Source organism: Cherax quadricarinatus, chromosome 78 (assembly GCF_038502225.1).
Source record: "Cherax quadricarinatus isolate ZL_2023a chromosome 78, ASM3850222v1, whole genome shotgun sequence".
NCBI classification, from domain to species: domain Eukaryota; kingdom Metazoa; phylum Arthropoda; class Malacostraca; order Decapoda; family Parastacidae; genus Cherax; species Cherax quadricarinatus.
The window spans coordinates 4835505-4861867 of NC_091369.1; the positions used below are offsets into that span (position 1 = coordinate 4835505).

General features: G+C 39.4%; 1 protein-coding gene across 2 annotated transcripts in view; it reads right to left on the reverse strand.

Moving 5' to 3' along the window:
• Nucleotides 1-5609: 5609 nt before the first annotated feature.
• Nucleotides 5610-26363, reverse strand: part of LOC128701567 (huntingtin) — a 94786-nt gene continuing 74032 nt past the window's right edge. For both annotated transcript variants that reach the window (XM_053795337.2, XM_053795336.2), the window contains exons 41-49: nucleotides 25668-25808; nucleotides 24758-24934; nucleotides 23521-23644; nucleotides 22956-23089; nucleotides 17903-18093; nucleotides 17196-17305; nucleotides 12323-12529; nucleotides 11822-12003; nucleotides 5610-10998 (exon numbers count right to left, since the gene is read on the reverse strand). In XM_053795337.2, the coding sequence (XP_053651312.2) occupies nucleotides 10056-10998; nucleotides 11822-12003; nucleotides 12323-12529; nucleotides 17196-17305; nucleotides 17903-18093; nucleotides 22956-23089; nucleotides 23521-23644; nucleotides 24758-24934; nucleotides 25668-25808 (2209 nt within the window). In that variant the 3' untranslated portion in view covers nucleotides 5610-10055. The remainder of the gene's footprint in view (nucleotides 10999-11821; nucleotides 12004-12322; nucleotides 12530-17195; nucleotides 17306-17902; nucleotides 18094-22955; nucleotides 23090-23520; nucleotides 23645-24757; nucleotides 24935-25667; nucleotides 25809-26363) is intronic.

The following is a 26363-nucleotide window of genomic DNA, read 5'->3' on the forward strand; positions in this document are numbered from 1 at the left end:
TCTCTCTCTCTCTCTCTCTCTCATCAATCATATCCCATTCACATTATTACTACATTGCGAGATTTAAGATTTAATAATTGGAGAGGGTTTCAGGGGTCGACGCCCCCGCGGCTCGGTCTGAGACCAGGCCTCGCGATGGATCAGCGTCTGATCAACAAGCCTGTTACTGCTCTATTGCGTAGTTGGAATTTGGGCTTGGCATCCCTAGTTTTGAAGGTTCTCATTATCCATCCTGCTATTTTCCTAGCAGATGTGTTAGATGCGTTGTTGTGATCTTTGAAAGTGAGATCCTCTGACATTATCACTCCCAGGTCCTTCACATTAGTTTTTCACTCCATTTTGTTATTGGAATTTGTTTAAGCTAAAGGAATCTTATAGGAGTCAGGAATCGCGGGGAGAACTAAAAGCCATAAATGAAATCGAAAGAAACCCAAAGTATTTCTTCTTCTATGCCAAATCAAAGTCGAGAACAACGTCCAGTATTGGGGCCCTACTTAAACAAGATGGGTCCTACACAGATGACAGCAAAGAAATGAGTGAGCTACTCAAGTCCCAATATGACTCAGTTTTTAGCAAGCCGCTAACCAGACTGAGAGTCGAAGATCAAAATTAATTTTTTATGAGAGAGCCACAGAATTTGGTTAACACAAGCCTATCTGATGTTATCCTGACGCCAAATGACTTCGAACAGGCGATAAATGACATGCCCATGCACTCTGCCCCAGGGCCAGACTCATGGAACTTGGAACTCCGTGTTCATCAAGAACTGCAAGAAGCCCCTATCACGAGCTTTTACCATCCTATGGAGAGGGAGCATGGACACGGGGGTCGTCCCACAGTTACTAAAAACAACAGACATAGCCCCACTCCACAAAGGGGGCAGTAAAGCAATAGCAAAGAACTACAGACCAATAGCACTAACATCCCATATCATAAAAATCTTTGAAAGGGTCCTAAGAAGCAAGATCACCACCCATCTAGAAACCCATCAATTACACAACCCAGGGCAACATGAGTTTAGAACAGGTCGCTCCTGTCTGTCTCAACTATTGGATCACTACGACAAGGTCCTAAATGCACTAGAAAACAAAAAGAATGCAGATGTAATATATACAGACTTTGCAAAAAGCCTTCGACAAGTGTGACCATGGCGTAATAGCGCACAAAATGCGTGCTAAAGGAATAACAGGAAAAGTCGGTCGATGGATCTATAATTTCCTCACTAACAGAACACAGAGAGCAGTAGTCAACAGAGTAAAGTCCGAGGCAGCTACGGTGAAAAGCTCTGTTCCACAAGGCACAGTACTCGCTCCCATCTTGTTCCTTATCCTCATATCTGACATAGACAAGGATGTCAGCCACAGCACCGTGTCTTCCTTTGCAGATGACACCCGAATCTGCATGACAGTGTCTTCCATTGCAGACACTGCAAGGGTCCAGGCGGACATCAACCAAATCTTTCAGTGGGCTGCAGAAAACAATATGAAGTTTAACGATGAGAAATTTCAATTACTCAGATATAGCAAACACGAGGAAATTAAATCTTCACCAGAGTACAAAACAAATTCTGGCCACAAAATAGAGCGAAACACCAACGTCAAAGACCTGGGAGTGATCATGTCGGAGGATCTCACCTTCAAGGACCATAACATTGTATCAATCGCATCTGCTAGAGAAATGACAGGATGGATAATGAGAACCTTCAAAACTAGGGATGCCAAGCCCATGATGACACTCTTCAGGTCACTTGTTCTATCTAGGCTGGAATATTGCTGCACACTAACAGCACCTTTCAAGGCAGGTGAAATTGCTGACTTAGAAAATGTACAGAGAACCTTCACGGCGCGCATAACGGAGATAAAACACCTCAATTACTGGGAGCGCTTGAGGTTCCTAAACCTGTATTCCCTGGAACGCAGGCGGGAGAGAAACATGATTATATACACCTGGAAAATCCTAGAGGGACTAGTACCGAACTTGCACACGAAAATCACTCACTACAATACAATAAGTGTCAGGGGCCCGAGACTGTTCAACTGCCTCCCAGCACACATAAGGGGGATTACCAGCAGACCCCTGGCAGTCTTCAAGCTGGCACTGGACAAGCACCTAAAGTCAGTTCCTGATCAGCCGGGCTGTGGCTCGTACGTTGGTTTGCGTGCAGCCAGCAGCAACAGCCTGGTTGATCAGGCTCTGATCCACCAGGAGGCCTGGTCACAGACCGGGCCGCGGGGGCGTTGACCCCCAGAACTCTCTCCAGGTCTCCAGGTAAACTACGAAAGCAAAAGACTTGGCAGACGACGCAACATCCCCCAATGAAAAGCAGGGGTGTCACTAGCACGTTAAGAGACCATACAATAAGTGTCAGGGGCCCGAGACTGTTCAACTGCCTCCCGGCATACATAAGTGGGATTACCAACAGACCCCTGGCAGTCTTCAAGCTGGCACTGGACAAGCACCTAAAGTCGGTTCCTGACCAGCCGGGCTGTGGCTCGTACGTTGGTTTGCGTGCAGCCAACAGTAACAGCCTGGTTGATCAGGCTCTGATCCACCAGGAGGCGTGGCCACAGACCGGGCCGCGGGGGCGTTAACCCCCGGAACTCTCTCCAGGTAAACTCCAGGTAATTTCCTCGAGTTTTCCATATCAGAGTAATGGAAATTTCTCATCATTGAACTTCATATTGTTTTCTGTGGCCCATTTAAGGATTTGGATGATGTCCGCCTGGAGTCTTACGGTGTCTTCGATGGAAGACACTGTCATGCAAATTCGGGTGTCATCTGCAAAGAAAGACACGGTGCTGTGGCTGACAGCTCTGCCTCCTATGTCAGATATGAGGATGAGGAACAAGATGGGAGCGAGTACTGTGCCTTGTGGAACAGAGTTTTTCACTGTAGCCGCCTCAGACTTTGTTATTAAACCCAGAGGGCTAACCCAGATTGTCATTAAACCCAGAAGGCTAACCCAGAGGAATTATAACCCCAGAGGGCTAACCCAGAGGGCCATTAAACCCAGAAGGCTAACTCAGAGGAATTATAACCCCAGAGAGCTAACCCAGAGGGCCATTAAACCCAGAAGGCTAACCCAGAGGAAATAAAACCCCAGAGGAATAACCCACAAGGTTATAAACCCCTGCTGGAAGGCTATTAATCTAGTAATTGCTCAAGCTAGTTTGAACCTCTCGGGCCATTAAGATCAAGTTAATGGCGGGGGGGCTTAAAGTCTATCGACTACACTAGGGTCATTAATAACAGGGCATTGGTAATTTAGTAAGTGGTCTGGCAAGAAGTTGAGAGGTTCTCTTGTTCTCTTCTGTAGAAAGTGGTAACTTAAGTGGATCACAGAAGGGGATTAAAAAGGATCAGCATCCCCCCTCCCTTTGTGCGTAGATAAAATTCCTGGATAAGTGGTATAGAAAGGGGTAATTAAGTGGTGGTTACTAATACATTCTACTGAGGGAGTGTCAACCCTCCCCTCCCTCCCTCCCTCCTCCACTCCATGATAACCTCGCGGGGTTTTTAACCTTGACGGGTGTTAACCTCAAAGGCTTTTTAACGTCAGGTTTTTTTTTTTAATTTTGCAAGATTTTTAACATTGAGGGTTTTCAACCTCAAAGGATTTTTAACTTCGCAATGTTTTTAACCTCTAAGGGTTTTTAACGTTGAAGGGTTTTTCTTGCAGGAATTTTAACCTCACAGGGTTGTTAAACCCACAAGGTTAACCTCACAGAGCTGTTAACCTCACAGGGTTGTTAACTTCACAGGGTTGTTAACTTCACAGGGTTGTTAACCTCACAGGGTTAACCTCACAGAGTTGTTAACTTCACATGGTTAACCTCGCAGGGTTGTTAACCCTAGAACATTATTAACCCGAGGACAATTAATCATGAAGAGGTTTAATAACCAGGAAACCCCCAAGGAAACCTCTCAATTTGTCTTATTATTTAAAGTGAGGATTAGAATAAATTTTCCTAAGCTTTATTTACAAGCTTAGAGCTTGTAAATAAAGCTTTAACATCCTGTGAACCTTGATGTTAATTAAGAGACCGGAAATAATACCGTAAGTTATCTGAAAGAGGAAGTGAATAGCAGATTATTATTATTATTAATATGGGGAGCGCTAAACCTGGAAGGATTATACAGCACTTGTTAAGGGGTAGAAGGCATTCCAAGCTCAATTCTGGGATCAAGAGCCCCTCACCAGGATCAAGGAGCCTCCCTTGAGAGGAATTATTATTGCAAGCATGAGTGCTAAACCCACAAGGGTCATGCGAAAATTCAACTTTTCGTAAATTATCCTGAGGGTGGGTAGGGGTCTCACCCCCCCACTCAGTTTCAGTGGGTTTTACTAGGCCTTTTTTAGTCATTTGTACAGCCTAAACCGTGATGTATCGTTCTTGTTTATATTTTACTAATGGGGAGTTAGGAGTGTTATAGCACAGTGGGAATGGGAGGCAGTCTGGGTTGATCCATGGAAGATATTTTAGTCGGGAGGGAAGCGTTAAACCTGTAGGGGTTATGCCTGAGGATTATTATTATTATAATCAAGGGGGAAGCGCTAAACCCGGAGGATTATACAGCGCCTGGGGGGGGGGGATGTGGAAGGCATTCAGGCTTAATTCGGGGAACTGGAGCACAGATCCAATTCCCTAAATCAAGAGCCCCTCACCAACATCAAGGAACCTTCCTTGAGGGGTATGCCTGAGGAACATTATTATTATTATAATCAAAAAGAAGCGCTAAGCCACAAGGACTATACAGCGCCTGAGGAACAAGAAGCCTTAAAATTTGGATCCAAGGCAGGGGAGGATAAGTTCACTTCGTTGAATCAAGAGTGCCCTCAACAGCATTGAGTATTATTTTAATTAAGGGGGAGCGCTAAACCCATAGGATTATACAGCGCCTGGGCAGGGAGAGTGGAAGGTATTCCAGGCTTAATCCAGGGGACTGGAGCACAGATCCAATTCTCTAGATCAAGAGCCCCTCACCAGCATCAAGGAACCTCCCTTGAGGGACAGCATTGAGTAACCTTCTTATAGTGGGTTACCATCCATAGGATAGTCATTGAGTGCAAAACAAGGATAGTAAACTAACTTGGAACTTTCTCTTCTGTAACAATTAATCCACATTATTATTATTACAATCAAAACTAAATGCTAAAACTGTGGGTGCCATCTAACTGCTGAACTGAAAATTTTCTCTATTATTACCGTCATCTGGTTTGATCTGAGGAAGTGGGGAGGGAAAGGGTCAGTTTCATTTTTCTAGATGCAGAACCATTCTCCAGCATCAATGACAGACATCTCCAGGAAGGCTCCTGTGTCATTTCACAAATAACCTGCACATTGAGAGAAAAGCTTATGACATTTCAGTCTGACTTGGACCATTTACAAATCACAGTGTGAGACTTGTAAATGGTCCAAGTCGGACTGAAACATCATAAGCTCCTCTCTCCTATGTGCGGGTTATTTGTGTATTATTCCAGTCATGGTATTGTGCCTTTTTGGTCGTCTATGTCACGTGGGTCATGGCACGAGTTTCACGAGCACAAGAGTAAAGGAAGACCATATTTCAAAATAATAAGGTAATTTGTTTAATTATAAAAACAAAACCAACCATAATATAATTTATTTTATTACCAGATATTCTCAACAAAAGCTAACATAATATTCATCTATACAATTCCTTTATTTATATATATATATATATAGTATATACATTATATTTATATACAGCTATTCCAATGCTTTAGTAATTTACATTGCTACCCAAGTGAATGGAAGCTCACATATCTACAGCTGAGTGAAAATCAACAAAATTATAATATAATGATAGGAGATATAATCCTCATTTTGAGGTTATTTACTTGACCTTCAATAAATGTCTTGCCTTCCCTTCATCACCATTTACTCGTTTCTCATAATTAACATCTTTACCAGCAGTAGAAATGAAAAACAGTCTTATATACAATATTCAGTCAACTAAGAATTTTTTTAAAACGATTTTCCTAAATACAGTACAATCAAACACACAACCTGAATAGGTCATACAGCCTCTGAATATAATAAAAAAAATTTTACCATCAACTCTTCCAGCCATTCAGAGCTGTATGCTTAATCTTTAAACAATGGAGAACTGTACTGTATAAATGTTTGTGAATCAATTGTGGCAATTCTTGCACGAAATATTTCAATCATGGGGTAATGCTACATCTACAAGGATTATACATTGCTGGTGGGAATGTGAGGTAATCAGGGTTGATCCAACTCCTTGGATTAGCCCTACACCAGCATCAAGGCACCTCCCTTTGAAGAGAATTCAAAAACAAAACTTTTTTTCTCCAGTTTATTAAGATAGGTCCAAACTTCCTATGTACCTGTAAAAAACCAATGCTAAACTCCATTTGCCAAATAGTCATAAAATAATTAGTAATGATTTTACATTATTTCTCGGTTTAATTCTCTTTCAAATACAGTTGAAGTATATTAATTTACACATCCAAAATGTTTTTCTCATAGAGTTAAAAATTAGAAATGTTCGACTGATGCGCTGTAAAACTCCTTTCCAGAAGCTAAAAAGCAGAACCATATATGAATACTGCATTTATGAAAGGGCTTTAGAATTACACATTTCTTCATTAGTTCCAAACCATACCATCATTATTTATTTTTTTTTAATCAAAGGCTGAGAATCTTTCATAAATTCAGCGAGTTGGGAAAGAATAACTAACCCTAATTTGGAAAGTGAACTCGTAACAGTATTTCTGTGTATCCTGGACTAATATCATCACAACAGTGAGAATGGGAGATGAAAAGGCAGTGACAAAGCTCAGGACTGACCAAAATGGCATCTAATTTTCTTCTCCAAACTGCAGGTTAGCTGCGAATTGTTCCAGCCAGAGAACTGTGGCCTCTACATTGTGAATTTATTTCATTAAGTCTTCAGAAAATTAAAACATTATTTTATTAGCTATTAATAAAACTTAAGGTTGCCCACAGAATAACATAACTTCCTTTTACAGAGGATCTGCATGACACTTCAATGAGTTTAAAAAAACAGGCTATTACAAGATACTTCACAAGTGTATTGTATCAATGTTACTCTACAAGGGGTTTGTGAGACAGGAATGACAGATCAGACCGTCAATACAGAAATACCTCACTCAAAGGAGAGAAAATAATGACGACACTTCGGTCTGATTTGGACCATTAACTCTTGTGTGACTTGTTAATGGTCCAGGTGAGACCGAAATGTCCTCATAAGTCTCTTTCTCCTATGTGTAGGTTATTTGTGTATTGTTCCAGTCATGGCACTGTGCCTTTTTATTCTTCAGACTGTCAAATAAGGTGGCATGTAGATACACATTTTCATACGTTATTCTACTGAAAAAAAAAAAAAAAAAAAGAGTCAAGTTCCTTATACAAAAAATAAGAGGTAGAAAGCATGTGTATCTTCAGCCTTAAGCAAGAACCTCAGGAAACTGAGGCTAAAAAATACAGATCGTTTCCATTCTTTTATTTTTCATCCATGTGGGATTTACCTGTCACTGATCAGTGTTTAGAACACTTACATCATAACTACTGAAAGAATGTAAGCGATTTAAATTATACCGCATTGTCCACTGATATTCGAGACAACAGACAGAGATATGTTAATCACAGGATATATGCCAGAGTGAGAACATGGCATGTGCAGTACAAGGTTAATGACTATGGAAGGTCATACAACTCGCCTGATTAGAATTGGCATAACCCATACTCGTACAAGTTGATATGATCCGTGAAATTAACCATATACTGCATTAAAACGGAAACCGTCATAATATATAATAAATTATGAAAGACAGTATGCAATTAAAGCCTAGAGAACAATCAAAGATGTAAGATAGAAGGAAACATGGAGAGCATTAATTTATAATTTTCTTCAATTGTAGAAGGCATAAGTAACATGTAAAATTAAAACACAATACACACCCGGTCAGTGAATAAATGCACTGCATCACAAAACACAAAACCTTCTTGAAATGCAGTATACAGTGAATTTATTCAAACCATTTTAAACCTGAATTAAAAACAAACCTGCATTCTTAATGCTGAATTCAGGTAATAATCTTAGTAGAACTAGTGTAGTTCAGCTGTGTGTACAACACACAATGTTTCTCTAACAGCTGTGTACAACACACAAACAGTCTCTCCAATAGCTGTGTACAACACAATCCCTCTCCAAGCCCATCTTATTGTAAAACTAAATTTCCATTGTGTGGGTTGGCAGTCTAGGACGATTCCAACTTGAGTAGGTCACTCTTGACATGTGAGGCACACTGGCCTGACTGCTAAGCCAACTATAAGGAATACTGATGATGACTGAAGCTTGACACTCTCTACTGGCAGTTATATTTTTTATATAGGCTTTAAAACTAAGAGTACACAAAACCTTTTTAGATATATAAGGGTTATGAAACAATCATACATACATCCTATCTCCATTGCTGCTAAGTTTAAAGGTTCAGTAAATGTTCCATCAGAACTGAAGTTTGATAATTCTGGGAACCATATCATGGCATAATGACACTGATTTTTTTTTTTTAACACATCGGCCGTTTCCTACCAAGGCAGGGTGACCCAAAAAAGAAGAAACACTTTCATCATCACTCATTCCATCACTGTCTTGCCAGAGGCATGTCGATACTACAGTTCAAAAACTGCAACATATCTCCACCCCTCCTTCAGAGTGCAGGCACTGTACTTCCCTCCTTCAGAGTGCAGGCACTGTACTTCCCTCCTTCAGAGTGCAGGCACTGTACTTCCCTCCTTCAGAGTGCAGGCACTGTATTTCCCACCTCCAGGACTCGAGTCTAACACTACAATATGAATAATATTAAAAGAAATTTACCTCCTGTACAATAAATTTTGCTTAAATATTGCCTAGTAACCAAACAAAATTATAAAAAATACTATGAAAACATATCTTGAACATTTGGATCTTTTGCTTCCAAACTTTTACACTTGACATGATCTTACATACCTAAAAATCATTTCAAGGCATTTCTTGCAGATGTCGAGTTCTCCCTTACTACTCTCAACACCGAATAAAAAGGCTGCGTGTATTTTGAATATGAGGGTCGGTGAGAATGAGGGACAGGTGAGGGACCAACTAAGAATGTGCCTGGGAATAGGTGAAAATTTCTTCATAAACAATCACCACTGTTATACATAGTTCAGCAAGTACCACATTTTATAGCGAAGAAGTCCCTCTGGTGTCGAGAACACCCTCCCTCAATTTGGACTGGCTAATTTGGGAAAAAAAGATAAATGGTACTTCGGCCCCCAAGATGCTGGGTAAATTTAAGCCTTATTTTGGAAAAAAAATAGCATCTTTGACATTAATTTTCAAATAAACTCCATCTCATGGATAAAGAAACTAATCTATTTCTTATCACAGCCATGCAAAAAATATATGTATATTGACTTACAACTCATACAGTTACTCCTGAAATTTCATGGATTAGTTCAGATGAATTTAAAGTTACCATACAATTTCTCCATATATCTGTACTGTATATAAATGCAAAACTACAACAGCAATAATAATGATATAAAAGTACATTCTTTTTTTGGTAATTTTCTAAAATATTTATGCAGAAAAATATCTTTCATGGTAATCGTACTTAAATAATTTTCAATACAGTATACAGTACAGTAATTTTAAATACTGTATGCAATACAATAATTTTAAATACAGTATACAGTACAACATACCAGCATCCATGAAATCTCTCAAAGCAATATTTATTACAACTAATTTCATTAACTCAAAAAATTTCATACCAGTGAGACGTTTACACTCAGTATTTGAACTACAAATGAAGCTTAGAAATGTCCTCGATGAACAATCACCCACTTCAGTCAGATTTTCTGGCACATAATAACACTCTGAGATTGCACAATGGATAGAAAATAATTGTTACTGAACTAAATAGGGGTCTCTAGGTCAATGTATTGACTAGCAATGATATATATACAATTTTCACGAACAATTAAACCTGGCTGCAACTGAAATTAATCTTGAATACAATCTAATAACTCTTGAAATGGTGATCCTGGAGTAGCCACAGCCTGGAACACTGCCTCAAACTTTGCCCTCTGGTTTTCCGTTGCCAAACTCTGGCGGAAATGAGAAGCAGCCAGACAAAATATCTGGATGTCACGAACATCCAGTTTTCCCAGACGTGCTTGAACGGAAGGAAAAGCTGCTCGGAGCCATCTATTACTCGAGGCTGCAATGAAGAAGCAAGTTAAGCACCAAACTGCAAGGGAAATAGGGCTACGTTGTGTGAAGTTGCTAAGCGAAAGTAGAACCCATTCTTGTACTAAACCTTCCCCACTCTCACTGATAGCCCCTTCAAATACCTGGAAAAGGGTTGAGGCGAGTAGATGAGGATGTGGTTGATGGCTAGAAATATATTCTGTGATCACTTTATTCAGTATCTGACTAGCAGGAAGGACATCTAAAAGGCATGGTCCAAGCAGACCAGCAATAACACCTGCCTCATGGGGATACCCAACCCGAATCCGGTCAAAAAATATGGAGAGTTTCTCCATGACAAGTAAGAGAGTCTCTGGGTCTGATGCCATGTCATCTTGTGCTACACCATGTGTAAGAGATGCAGTGTTTCTTACATTAGCATAAAGAGCAGTGATGAATAATGGCAAGGCAGCTAAAGAGGTGGAAGGAGAACCATTTAAAACCAAGTCCATCACTAATTTGAAGATCACTTCTACAGTGTTACTGGAGAGTTGCTGAACTAACACCAGTCTTTCTACACCCTTCAAGACTTGGTGGAGGAGACGTGGAGTTGTGGAAGAAGTGGCTGCTGTTGAAAGGGCCATGTGGAGAGCAGTAGATGGCAGAGTGGGATCAGGTAGTGTTTCATAGTGTTCTACCAAATAAACCCACACCTCCCACACGGCCACCTCATGACTCTCACATTCTCGACTCTTCCTGCAAAGAAAATCCATTCTGAAATCTAGCATAAAAATACATTTAAGAGTTGCCAAGCTTTTTAACTAGATGTCAATATTTCTGAGCACCAGCTATTTAAAATAAACTGAGTTGATAAGTGAGACACATGTACAACAGTTAGGTATCTTTATTCTGAAATGCTTCACTTACACAGTAGGCTTCTTCAGTCAGAGAAGCCTACTGTGTAGGTCAAACATTTCATAATAAACACACCCAATTGTTGCACCTGTCTTACTTATCAATTTGTCAGTATTGTATACCATTATCTTATTCAAAATCAACCAAAATAAAGCATGAGACACTTGTGCAAGTGTTACACAAGTGTTTCATTATTTAACTTGTCAGTTTTCTAAACTATTTATGTATACAGTAACACAAAAATAAAGCAAGAGTGACGATGAAAAAAATACTCTTATCAGAGTGTAAAATTTATTACCATATAAGTATGGTCAGCTAAGGTTTTAATTTTTTTTGGTCTCATTATCATCTCACAGTTGCATAGTAGTGTGCAATGGCACACTGATTTACTACTTTTCATAAATATAAGATTCTACAGTAAGCAGGAAAAAGAAAATCTCATGTAAGATGGAGGTGGGAAGTACAGTGCCTGCACTCTGAAGAAGGCATGGGGATATTTGTTGTTTGAAGGGTCATCTGAACTGTTGCATTTGCATGCCTCTAGCAAGACAATGATAATGTGAATGATGGTGAAAGTGTTTCTTTTTCAATGGAGACGGCCAGTGTGTTAAAAAAAAAATCTTTTATGCCAGTTACAGCTCTTGAGTTAAGGCTGTCAACTTACCCATCATTGTATTTGAGAATGTAGTTAGCAGCCAGAACAATGAGGGGCGGGCTCTCCTCCGATGGTCCCTGGAGAAGGTAGAGGAGGCCTTGGACGGCGCAGGTACGTACAGACACCTGTCCACTCTTGAGTCCACTCTCCACTATGTGTATCACACCTTCACTCAGTGATGAGCTCACCTCCTACAAGAAAAATAATACAAATAACTGCTTTATAAACGGCAATATGTAAAATACAAAAATGTAGATTTTTAAATAGTGTAGGAATTTTGAAGTTAACACAATAACTCTACTCAGGTCAATTTCTTTCATCTTCATCTATTTGTGCAATTTCTTCATGGCTTCCCCTTCTATCTTTCTGGATAATAAGAAAATGTTTATATAAATGATCCAGGTGGGACTTTATTTCACTTCTTTTATCCACAGTTTAAATAATCATTTCAATTGACTTCGACTGAAACAATATTTTATCCACGACTCAAAAAACATGCTTTTTTTTCACCTGTTTGGCCAATCTAAGAGTTGCAAGAGCTTTACAGGTAGCCAGAATGATGTGCTGCTGGGTGATGTGGTCTTCAATAGGGTGGAGGGTATGGAGAGGCAGAAGTGCTTCCAGGACCCAGCGGTGGTGAGCACTTGAGCAGAATAAGTCACATAAACAACTCACAGACTTTACTACTTCTGCCACAACAGACGCACACAAGCCACTCTGGAAATAATATATATTTTTAATGCACCGGCCATGTACCACCAAGGTAGGACGACCCAAAAAATAAGAAATGCTCTCTCTGTTGTTCATTCAATCTGAGCTGCAACATTCCCACCCTCCTTCAGAGTACAGGTACTGTACATTATTTTAAAATCACTCACACCAAGATAAAGTGTAATACAAAAAGATTTATATGTTTAATGTATTCCAAATTATTTATGACTAATGCATATAAAAGAGACCTACCCTAGTGAAAACTGAACAAGACATGCCTTCTAGATATGACAAATTACATAGTGTCATAGTGTCATTACACCAGATTATTCATGGCTGAGAAACAGAGCCCAAATATATACAACTACCAAAGGTGAGTGAGTACTCATGTATCACATATAAATTATAATAAACACAGTGTAATAAATGCTGTTCCATGGTACACATAACTTTCCATGCAAACAATAAAATGGAAGATATGTACATGAAGAAAATAAATGGTATAAAATACCGACACAATGGAAACATACACACATATGCAGTTTAATGTGATCCTTTATTGACAATGTTTTGCCCACACAGTGGGCTTTTTCAAGTCACAAACAGATCTGTTTGTGACTTGAAAAAGCCCACTGTGTGGGCGAAACGTTGTCAATAAAGGATCACATTAAACTGCATACGGAAGATATGTACATATTGTATATAAAGAGAAAATGGTATAAAATACTGACACTGAAGTAAAGAAATGCAAATGAAGTATAAAGCAATCATTTACTGATGACACTTCACCCACAGATGAACCTTGATAAGAAGGCTGAGTATATACAAAGGAGCAAAGTACTGCACATTTTGGCTTTATAAAGCCACTTCCGTAATCTAAGGCCATAGGCAACAATCGCCTACAAAATAACTCAAACCAAGTTTGAACTGGGGGCAGGATATGAATTAATACTAATAAACCGCAGGATAGGTGGAGTAAGAACCCATGGTGAGTGAATCGTAAAACTCCATGCCATGGGTCCTTACCCCATCCATTCCATGGTTTGCTTGCAATCATATTATTACGACTTCCTGAGTCATTAATACTCAAAACTCAAATTAAGTCATAATAAATGTCTGTCAGTGAATAAACAGAAGAATGGACAAGGACTCAGACTGTGGCCCTGGCATGTAGTAGGCCCAAAATCAGGCCAGCTACATGCCCAGACTACAGTTCAAGTCCCTGTCTAATTGTCTGTTTAATTTAGTACTGTTTAGACCATGGCTTGATAGGCAACGCACTCACTTCACACACTGAGTGTCTGTGGTTCAATCCCTGACTGGGTGGAATTGTTGGGCATGTTTCCTTACACATGCTGTCCCTGTTCACCTAGCAGTAAGTAGGTACGTGGGTGTTAGTTGACTGGTATGGGACGTATTCTGGGAAACAAGATTGAATGACCTCAATGGAAATAAGGAAGACAGTCCTCGATGACACACTGATTTTCTTGGGTTAAGAAAATGAAATCTTGCAATCTGATCAATGGGCCTAAACATTCATCATATTTTAATCATTTTCATTGGCTGAACTAGATGGCCCTTTAAATGCACTGAACAAAATAATATTTCTTGCTAAGATACAGGGTACACTTCTGTTTGTAAATAATTTGTAGAATTATACTGTGTTTAAAGGAAGGAATCCTCCTTGACTACTATACAGTATTCTAGATTAACGGACCAATCTAATTTCTCTTATTTCCTCTTTATATTTTTTCATGTGTGAACTTGTATGATTACCTATTCATAGCTACAGAAGCATTGAGTCCTTGAGATGGGAAGTACAGTGCCTGCACTCTGAAGGAGGGGTGTTAATGTTGCAGTTTAAAAAATGTAGTGTAAAGCATCCTTCTGGCAAGACAGTGATGGAGTGAATGATGGTGAAAGTTTTTCTTTTTCGGGCCACCCTGCCTTGGTGGGAATCGGCCAGTGTGATAATAATAAATAAATTATTATTATAATCATAACTAAGCACTAAACCCATAAGAGTCATACAGACTACAGGAGCAAATCTATTCTTGTGGTGTCCTGTTTTCAGTGTCTGTAGCTACACGAGCGCAGCTGTGCTTGTAATGTCCTATATTCGGTGTTTCATTTGTCTTGTCGATTTTTTTTTTTTTTTTTTTAGTTTACGACTGTGGCTTCATTTTTCCTTTTGATGGTACTACAAAAACTTTACATATATTCTTGACCCTTTAACGATCTTAAAAGTGGTTACAGTGTGGATAAATTTTGTTATCCTTCTCTGCGTGTTCTCTAATACAATTACATCCATTCTGTTACAGAAGACCAAAACTGAGCATTCATATGCTCTTAGGTTTTAGTTCTGGTCCTGATAATACACAATGAATATAAGTGTATTGAACATATTGAGAAAGATGATGAAAAATTAATCTAGAAAGATATTTTTAATAATCAACAGAGCTATTTTTTAATCAAACAAGATTTTTTTAATATTTTGAGTCTTTTTATTTATAGCGCTGGAAACCATTTTGTACTATGTTATTTGACTTTTTTTGACATACATTGGACAGTTTTTGGATTTCTTTATTAGTAATATACCTAAAGGCAATCATTAATTTTACCTGTATAGAACAAAAGCTTCTTACGATTCCATTGACATATGACTGAATGGATATTTATAAATCTTTGTCTTTCAACACATCGGCCGTATCCCACCGAGGCGGGGTGGCCCAAAAGGAAAAACGAAAGTTTCTCCTTTTACATTTAGTAATATATACAGGAGAAGGGGTTACTAGCCCCTTGCTCCCGGCATTTTAGTCGCCTCTTACAACACGCATGGCTTACGGAGGAAGAATTCTGTTCCACTTTCCCACAGAGGTAAGAGGAAATAAACAAGAACAAGAACTAAAAAGAAAATAGCAGAAAACCCAGAGGGGTGTGTGTATATATATGCTTGTACATGTATGTGTAGTGTGACCTAAGTGTAAGTAGAAGTAGCAAGACGTACCTGAAATCTTGCATGTTTATGAGACAGAAAAAAGGACACCAGCAATCCTACCATCATGTAAAACAATTAAAGGCTTTCGTTTTACACTCACTTGGCAGGACGGTAGTACCTCCCTGGGCAGCTGCTGTCTACCAACCTACTACCTAGAATATTTATAAATCTTTCTTTCAACACACCGGCCGTATCCCACCGAGGCGGGGTGGCCCAATAGGAAAAACGAAAGTTTCTCCTTTTACATTTAGTAATATATACAGGAGAAGGGGTTACTAGCCCCTTGCTCCCGGCATTTTAGTCGCCTCTTACAACACGCATGGCTTACGGAGGAAGAATTCTGTTCCACTTCCCCATGGAGGTAAGAGGAAATAAACAAGAACAAGAACTAGAAAGAAAATAGAAGAAAATCCAAAGGGGTGTGTGTATATATATGCTTGTACATGTATGTGTAGTGTGACCCAAGTGTAAGTAGAAGTAGCAAGATGTACCTGAAATCTTGCATGTGTATGAGACAGAAAAAAGGACACCAGCAATCCTACCATCATGTAAAACAATTACAGGCTTCCATTTTACACTCACTTGGCAGGACGGTAGTACCTCCCTGGGCGGCTGCTGTCTACCAACCTACTACCTACAATATTTATAAATATAAACAATAAAGTAGGTAGTAGGTTGGTAGACAGCAACCATCCAGGGAGGTACTACCGTCCTGCCAAGTGAGTGTAAAACGAAAGCCTGTGATTGTTTTACATGATGGTAGGATTGCTGGTGTCCTTTTTTCTGTCTCATGAACATGCAAGATTTCAGGTACATCTTGCTACTTCTACTTACACTTAGGTCACACTACACATACATGTACAAGCGTATATATACATACCCCTCTGGGTTTTCTTTTATTTTCTTTCTAGTTCTTGTTCTTGCTTATTTCCTCTTATCTCCATGGGGAAGTGGAACAGAATTCTTCCTCCGTACGCCATGCGTGTTGTAAGAGGCAACTAAAATGCCGGGAGCAAGGGGCTAGTAACCCCTTCTCCTGTATATATTACTAAATGTAAAAGGAGAAACCTTTGTTTTTCCTTTTGGGCCACCCCGCCTCGGTGGGATACGGCCGATGTGTTGAAAGAAAGAAAGAAAGATAAACAATAAAGTAGGTAGTAGGTTGGTAGACAGCAACCATCCAGGGAGGTACTACCGTCCTGCCAAGTGAGTGTAAAACGAAAGCCTGTGCTTGTTTTACATGATGGTAGGATTGCTGATGTCTTTTGTCTGTCTCATAAATATGCAAGATTACAGGCATGTCTTGCTACTTCTACTTACACTTAGGTCACACTACACATACATGTACACATTTATTTATACACACTCATCTGAGTTTTCTTTGATTTTATCTTAATAGTTCTTGGTCTTATTACTTTTCCTTTTATATCCATGGGGAAGTGGAATAAGAATCTTTCCTCCGTAAGCCATGCGTGTTGTAAAAGTCAACTAAAATGCCGGGAACAATGGGCTAGTAACCCCTTTTCCTGTAAAGATTACTAAAAAGAATAAGAAGAAGAAAATTGTTTTCTTTCTTTTTTGGGTCACCCTGCCTCGGTGGGAGACGGCCGACTTGTTGAAAAAAAAAAAATAAATAATAAATAAACAATAAAATCCAGCAGTAATATCACTTACCTGGGGTCGCAGCCATGAGGAATACAGGTAGTGAAGGAAGTGAAGACAGGACTGGACGTCAAGACCACAGCTCGCTAACTGTCTCTCTCGTATTTCAAACTCATAACAGCCTAGAAATTGAATGCACATATAAACATTAATGACAATATATGGGTTAACATGTAATAAAATTACTTTACCATATACTCAAATTGAAATTTAAAACCTTAACTAAAAATATTCAATTTTGGGCCTGATGGTTAAATTAAAAATGTATTGTAAACATTGCTTTTGAGTTTTTAACTAATTTGCTATAGTATAAACCCAAAGTTTTTGGCTATATGGATTAGCATATAAATCAAACCTCTAGCCCATACAATTTGAATCACATGCAACATTTATTTTCTTGAGGTAGGGGCTACAATTTCCACACTAGTCAACCTAAATATTCTCATTACCATATCTACTAATTAAAAGTACAGTTTTTTTAAACACACTGGCTGTCTTCCACTGACGCAGGGTGACAATGAAGCAATTTCACCATCATTCACACTATTATTGTCTTTGCAGACACACACAAATACAACAGTTTAAATGTCACTCTAAACAGCAAATATCCCAAACCCCTCCTTTAGAGTGCAGGCACTGTACTTCCCACCTCCCGAGCTCAAGTCTGGCTAACTGGTTAAATATTTTTGCATTGGTAAGGACATAAAGAATGGCCATACCAGTGTGTAAGATAGTGTCAGGAGATTCTGGTGGTTCTGCATGACTGTTGAGAGCTGTTACTAGATACTCGACTGACACCTGGCCCAGCTGATATGGTGGGGTCTGTCGCGGTCCTCCTTTGATTAGGTGTTGTACCTCTCGTAGTTTTTCGTGAAGACACGACATAATCTCTTGAAGTTTCCGCCCTGACCTAAAACAAATTCACAGAAATTTTTAAAATATTACAGAATAAAATGAATATTCATAGTAATATATCATAATTCATATTTTAACTGCTATTTTTATCTATTTTCCAGTATGTTGTACTAGATTCTTTAAGAATAGAGAACTCTACATCTATGTAATTTTTTAATATTAATTAGTTATATTCCTAGTCTAAGTTTTCCCTGAAATGCTGTGAATACTGTGTGTTGTTGAATTTATTATGCTGTATAATATTTTGAAAGTAATACATAATTTTTATTATTTTTATTTTGAATTGAAATACAGTACCAACAGGCAAACAATAAACATTAAAAACATAAGAGTGTGAGAGAAAGTGAGTGAAAGCAAGTGAGAGTATGAGAGAGAGTGTGAGAGTAGAAAAGTGTGTGCATATACACATACATACATACCAGTGTCTAAAAACAAATAATATTCAAGGCATATTTATATACCAGTATAGTAAATAAAAAAATAGAAAGTACAGATACAAATACAGTTACATAGAGTCTTGTAAAGGACACTTCACTCATACACGGTGGGTGAAACATGACTTAAGCCCACCGCAAGGGTGAAAAGTTGTCATTAAAAGTTTCATACATTGTAGCTATTACTCTCTCTCTACAACTGTCAGTAGCTCATACCATCACCTATATATGTAAGTTAAGAGAGAGAATTAGGGTGAGATTTGGATGATGGCAAGATGAGAAGGACTTTACCAAATTTGTGTGAAAAACAGAATTGTTTAGGGAAAGTAAATAAGAGTAAGGAAATTTATTTTGGAACTTGATGAGCTGTTAGTGTGTGAGAAGGGTAATGTTTTACGAAGGGATTCAGGGAAACTGATTAGCCCGGCTTCAGTCCTGGAGATGGGAAGCACAGTGCCTGAACTCTAAATAATGAGAGGTTTGGGATATCTGCTGTTGAGAGTGACATCTAATCTGTCGTATCTGCGTGCCCCTGGCATCAGTGATAGTGTGAATGATGGTGACAGTGTTATTTAGGTATAAGTACAAGTATCATATGTGCAAATTACCTAGGAAAGGGAAGCGGTAATTTCATGCACTGGCCAGGGAGGTATACCATCTTTTAGGAGTGAAGAAGAACAGGATGTGAATGTAGGGGAGGTGCGTGAGGCATTACGTAGAATGAAAGGGGGTAAAGCAGCTGGAACTGACGGGATCATGACAGAAATGTTAAAGCAGGGGGGATATAGTGTTGGAGTGGTTGGTACTTTTGTTTAATAAATGTATGAAAGAGGGGAAGGTACCTAGAGATTGGCGGGGAGCATGTATAGTCCCTTTATATAAAGGGAAGGGGGACAAAAGAGATTGTAAAAATTATAGAGGAATACGTTTACTGAGTTCTAGGTAGTAGGTTGGTAGACAGCAACCGCCCAGGGATGTACTACCGTCCTGCCAAGTGAGTGTAAAACGAAAGCCTGTAATTGTTTTACATGATGGTAGGATTGCTGGTGTCCTTTTCTCTGTCTCATAAACATGCAAGATTTCAGGTACGTCTTGCTACTTCTACTTACACTTAGGTCACACTACACATACATGTACAAGCATATATATACACACCCCTCTGGTTTTCTTCTATTTTCTTTCTAGTTCCTGTTTATTTCCTCTTATCTCCATGGGGAAGTGGAACAGAATTCTTCCTCCGTAAGCCATGCGTGTTGTAAGAGGCGACTAAAATGCCGGGAGCAAGGGGCTAGTAACCCCTTCTCCTGTATATATTACTAAATGTACAAGGAGAAGCTTTCGTTTCTCCTTTTGGGCCACCCCGCCTCGGTGGGATACAGCTGGTGTGTTGAAAGAAAGAAGTTTACCGAGTTCTAGGTAGTAGGTTGGTAGACAGCAGCCGCCCAGGGAGGTACTACCGTCCTGCCAAGAGAGTGTAAAACGAAAGCCTGTAATTGTTTTACATGATGGAAGGATTGCTGGTGTCCTTTTTTTCTGTCTCATAAACATGCAACATATCAGATTGGAGGGAGAGAGTATGGAGGAGGTGAATGTATTCAGATATTTGGGAGTGGACGTGTCAGCGGATGGGTCTATGAAAGATGAGGTGAATCATAGAATTGATGAGGGGAAAAGGGTGAGTGGTGCACTTAGGAGTCTGTGGAGACAAAGAACTTTGTCCTTGGAGGCAAAGAGGGGAATGTATGAGAGTATAGTTTTACCAACGCTCTTATATGGGTGTGAAGCATGGGTGATGAATGTTGCAGCGAGGAGAAGGCTGGAGGCAGTGGAGATGTCACGTCTGAGAGCAATGTGTGGTGTGAATATAATGCAGAGAATTCGTAGTTTGGAAGTTAGGAGGAGGTGCAGGATTACCAAAACTGTTGTCCAGAGGGCTGAGGAAGGGTTGTTGAGGTGGTTCGGACATGTGGAGAGAATGGAGCGAAACAGAATAACTTCAAGAGTGTATCAGTCTGTTGTGGAAGGAAGGCGGGGTAGGGGTCGGCCAAGGAAAGGTTGGAGGGAGGGGGTAAAGGAGGTTTTGTGTGTGAGGGGCTTGGACTTCCAGCAGGCATGCGTGAGCGTGTTTGGTAGGAGTGAATGGAGACAAATGATTTTTAATACTTGACGTGCTGTTGGAGTGTGAGCAAAGTAACATTTATGAAGGGGTTCAGGGAAACCGGCAGGCCGGACTTGAGTCCTGGAGATGGGAAGTACAGTGCCTGCACTCTGAAGGAGGGATGTTAATGTTGCAGTTTAAAAACTGTAGTGTAAAGCACCCTTCTGGCAAGACAGTGATGGAGTGAATGATGGTGAAAGTTTTTCTTTTTCGGGCCACCCTGCCTTGGTGGGAATCGGCCAGTGTGATAATAAAAAAAAAAAAACATGCAAGATTTCAGGTACGTCTTGCTACTTCTATTTACACTTGGGTCACACTACACATACATGTACAAGCATATATATACACACCCCTCTGGGTTTTCTTCTATTTTCTTTCTAGTTCTTGTTCTTGTTTATTTACTCTTATCTCCATGGGGAAGTGGAACAGAATTCTTCCTCTGTAAGCCATGTGTGTTGTAAGAGGCGACTAAAATGCCGGGAACAAGGGGCCAGTAACCCCTTTTCCTGTATAAATTACTAAATTTAAAAAGAGAAATTTTCGTTTTCCTTTTTGGGCCACCCTGCCTTGGCAGGATACGGCCAGTTTCTTGAAAAAAAAAAAAAAAGTTTACCGAGTACACCAGGAAAAGTGTACGGTAGGGTTATAAATGAAAGAATTAGAGGTAAGACAGAATGTAGGATTGCGGATGAGCAAGGAGGTTTCAGAGTGGGTAGGGGATGTGTAGATCAAGTGTTTGCATTGAAGCATATATGTGAACAGTATTTAGATAAAGGTAGAGAAGTTTTTATTGCATTTATGGATTTAGAAAAGGCATATGATAGAGTGGATAGGGGAGCAATGTGGCAGATGTTGCAAGTATATGGAATAGGTGGTAAGTTACTAAATGCTGTAAAGAGTTTTTATGAGGATAGTGAGGCTCAGATTAGGGTGTGTAGAAGGGAGGGAGAATACTTCCCGGTAAAAGTAGGTCTTAGAAAGGGATGTGTAACGTCACCATGGTTGTTTAATATATTTATAGATGGGGTTGTAAAAGAAGTAAATGCTAGGGTGTTCGGGAGAGGGGTGGGATTAAATTATGGGGAATCAAATACAAAATGGGAATTGACACAGTTACTTTTTGCTGATGATACTGTGCTTATAGGAGATTCTAAAGAAAAATTGCAAAGGTTAGTGGATGATCTAGATAAAAAACAAATTAGATATCATATTGGGGAGGAGGAGTATGGAAGAAGTGAATGTTTTCAGATACTTGGGAGTTGACGTGTCAGCGGATGGATTTATGAAGGATGAGGTTAATCATAAAATTGATGAGGGAAAAAAGGTGAGTGGTGCATTGAGGTATATGTGGAGACAAAAAACTTTATCTATGGAGGCAAAGAAGGGAATGTATGAAAGTAAAGCAGTACCAACACTCTTATATGGGTGTGAAGCTTGGGTTGTAAATGCTGCAGCGAGGAGGTGGTTGGAGGCAGTGGAAATGTCCTGTCTAAGGGCAATGTGTGGTGTAAATATTATGCTTTAATTTCGGAGTGTGGAAATTAGGAGGCGTGGAATTAATAAAAGTATTAGTCAGAGGGCTGAAGAGGGGTTGTTGAGGTGGTTTGGTCATTTAGAGAGAATGGATCAAAGTAGAATGACATGGAGAGCGTATAAATCTGTAGGGGAAGGAAGGCGGGGTAGGGGTCGTCCTCGAAAAGGTTGGAGGGAGGGGGTAAAGGTTTTGTGGGCAAGGGGCTTGGACTTCCAGCAGGCATGCATGAGCGTGTTAGATAGGAGTGAATGGAGACGAATGGTATTTGGGACCTGACGATCTGTTGGAGTGTGAGCAGGGTAATATTTAGTGAAGGGATTCAGGGAAACCGGTTATTTTTATATAGCCAGACTTGAGTCCTGGAAATGGGAAGTACAATGCCTGCACTTTAAAGGAGGGGTTCGGGATATTGGCAGTTTGGAGGGATATGTTGTGTATCTTTATACATATATGCTTCTAAACTGTTGTATTCTGAGCACCTCTGCAAAAACAGTGATTATGTGTGAGGTGAAAATGTTGAATGATGATGAAAGTATTTTCTTTTTGGGGATTTTCTTTCTTGTTTGGGTCACCCTGCCTCGGTGGGAGACGGCCGACTAGTTAAAAAAGACTGGAGCAACTGTTATTAAGATATTTTAATTTTATACAGAATGTATGTCAAGAAACAATCAATTGTAAATGTTTACTTATATCTTTAATAGCATTAACAGATAAGAGTACTTTATACACACTTAGAAGTCAGGTAGTGTGGAGGTTTGTCTCTTGGGATACTTAATAGGTTGCCGCTGTGAGGGTTGCCAGGTGTGGGTAATAGAAGGGTCTGAACCAAAAGTGCAGTGATTCCTCGTACGGCCAGCGACAAACTCTGCAAGAGAACAATGCCTAATATCAGTAAGGTTTCCATCTGAGTGAGTGCCAAGACTATTACAACTGCTACTGAAACAGAGCTTACATTCAATTACAATAACTGATAGATTACCTGGCATTCAATTATCCTTAATTATGCATGGAAATAGAAACACAGGAGGTTGATTGATATGTATATTTCAACCCCCTTCTCGGATCCTCTTTAGCTGAAAGGGATCCCAGAAAGGGGGTCAAAATATATAGATCAATCAACCTCCTGTGTTTCTGTTTCCATGTGGGTTATTACTGAGCACTTTAGTTATTCATCCTTAATTATGTTCCACTGCCTGTTTTCTTAGCTCTAATAATGACATCCTTGACCATCCAGCCACCATCTGGATGACTGAATGGCATGACAAAATTATACATCTTCCTGATGTAGAAAATTACCAGATTAATGAAAGGTAGTTCCTCTGCTGGGGTATTCTCACTAGGAGTAGAATTTAGCACTGATAACAGTGCCATCCAGGTCTCTTCAAATTGTTGCCGTCCTATCCAACCAAAAAGTTCCATTCTGAAAAACCCAAACATGAATTAACAACTATTTAGAATAGAAAAAATAATACATAAGTGCCAAACCATACCACGGGCGGGATTTGAACCCACAGTCAGAGAGTCTCAAAACTCCAGAGTTTTGAGACTCTCTGACTGCGGGTTCAAATCCCGCCCGTGGTATGGTTTGTTTGCAATTGTGTCATTACAATTTCATGAGACATAAGTGCCAAATTTGTCTGAATATTTGAGGAACTACAATGGCTGAAGTTTCTAAGGTAAACACAGAAAGAAAATTTAAAATTTTAGTACCCTTCTCTGTTTCCTCTAGTTTAATATGGTTGTACTGTCCACTTCCTATTAATTGTGCTAACTTACTGAGACAAAACATGTACACCTAATTGAAAGACAATTGATTCATGTGTCACTGTCAAACAAAAATGCAAAAAATTTCAAGAAACACTGCAAGCATTTCTAGAGTCCCTAATAAAGTGCCAAAACAGACTGGTAGTAAAAAGTTGTGAACCTTCTTACTTATTTCAGAATGGAAAACAAAAAAAATGATACAGTAAAGCAAAATATATATAAAAAACATAAGAAGTGTGAGAGTTTGAGAAGCTGTGCAAAAGAAGATTAAGTGAACACAAACAGAGAGCAAGATGAGAGTAATGGAAGCTTTAGGTAGTGAAATACTGGCCATCAGATTAGAAGGAATGTGGAAAGAGTAAATGTATTTAGATATCTGGGAGCAGAAAAGCTCGCAGATGGGTCCATGAATGACGAGGTGTGTTGTATGTATTCATTAATGTTGAATTAAGAGACTACAGATGGAGACGTGGGTTAAGGACCAGCAAAGCAATATTTGTAAGGAAAATAGAGAAGGAGAAACTCTGCAATTCAAAAGTCAACTGTCATACTTCTGTGACAATACAGAAACCCTAAAATTGCAATAAAGCATTCTAAACTACCCTTAAAATTACAATGCATTCTTAACCATCCCTAAAATTGTAATAATGTACTCCTAATGACCCCTAAAGTTGCTAAAATGCATTATAAATTACCCTTAAAGTTGCAATAAAGCATTCTAAACCATCCCTAAAATTGCAATAATAAATGATCCGAGGTAACAGCTTACCTAAATATAAACTGCTTGAGAACATCAGTTTCTTGCAGAAATTCTACCTGAATAGGCGGTAAATTTGTACCATGTTCTCCGAAGAACTGTGGAGCCCAACCTAGTCTCCACATGTCAGGAGGTATTCTCACAATACTGTTCACCACTGGCATGCGCCCCAAACCCATCACAATGCCCCTGAAAATACAGATCAAGTTCCAAAAAGTACTATAAATATCATACATTAACTATTTATACAAATCTACGTCATGAAAAATCTTGCTTGGTTTTATAACACAAATGCAAATATTACATACAATATTTAATAAAAAATGAGTGCCTAAGATGATTTTTTTTTTCAACAAATCGGAAATATCCCACTGAGCAGGGTGACCCAAAAAGAAAAGCAAAAGTTTCTCTTTTTAAATTTAGTAACGTATACTGGAGAAGGGTTTACTAGCCCTTTACTCCCAACATTTTAGTTGCTTCTTATGACACACATGGCTTACAAAGGAAGAATTCTATTCCATTTTCCCATGGAGAAGATTATTATCAGTACTAATAGTAGCAGTATTTCTCCATGGGGCTTCGAAGTAGAACAGAATTCTTCCTCCGTAAGCCATGTGTGGGCTGGTAATCCCTTCTCCTGTATACATCACTGAAGTTAAAAAGAGAAACTTTTGTTTTTCTTTTTGGGTCACCCTGCCTCGGTGGGATACAGCCGGTTTGTTGATAGTAGTAGTAGTAGTATTCTGGGGTAGTGCTAAACCCACATGAGTCATACAACACCTGGAAAATAGGAGGTAATCTGGTTTGATCCAAGGAAGGGAAGGGTGGTTCCAATCAAGAGGCCTTCACCAGCATCAAGGAAATTCCCCTGAAGGGTTGGGATCGAGGGTAAGTTGCATGAATTATGCTATGAGTTTCTAACCTGATTGGGTAAGCAATACAAGCTGGAAGATGCCGCAAGTTGCCAGCCTCCAGCCATGACACCAGCTGCATGAGTCTTCGGCAAGCCACCAGCAGGCTGCTCTCTACTCCATTTAGACACTGGGTCAAGCTGGGTGGAAGACTAAGAGAAAAAGCTAAATTATTAAAAATTTTTATTCACAGCATACATAAATCACTCACACTTTTCCTAACATTTTTTTAATACATCTGCCACATCCCATTGATGTAGTGACCCAGAAAAAAAAAAAAGAGGAAACACATCACCATCATTCATTCAATGGCTCTCTTGCCAGAAGAATGCTGACATCACAGTTCAGAGATGGCCCTCTGAACTGCAACATTTCCACCCTTCTTCAGAGTGCAGACAGTGTATTTTCCTGCCTCCTGAACTCAAGTCTCATTAATGTTGCAGTGTTATAAGTGTAGTATAAGCATGCCTCTGGTAAGACAGTGATGGAGTGAATGATGGCAAAAGCTTTTCTTTTTTGAGCCACCCTACCTTGGTGGGAAATGGCCGATGTGTTAATAAAAAAAAAAATTCATAAACGTTACCCTGCTTACATTCCAACAGCACATCAGGTCATAAAAGCCACCTGCCTCCACTCATTGCCATCTAACACGCTCACACAAGTCTTCTGCATGTTCAAGGCCCCAACACTCAAAACATTCTAATCTC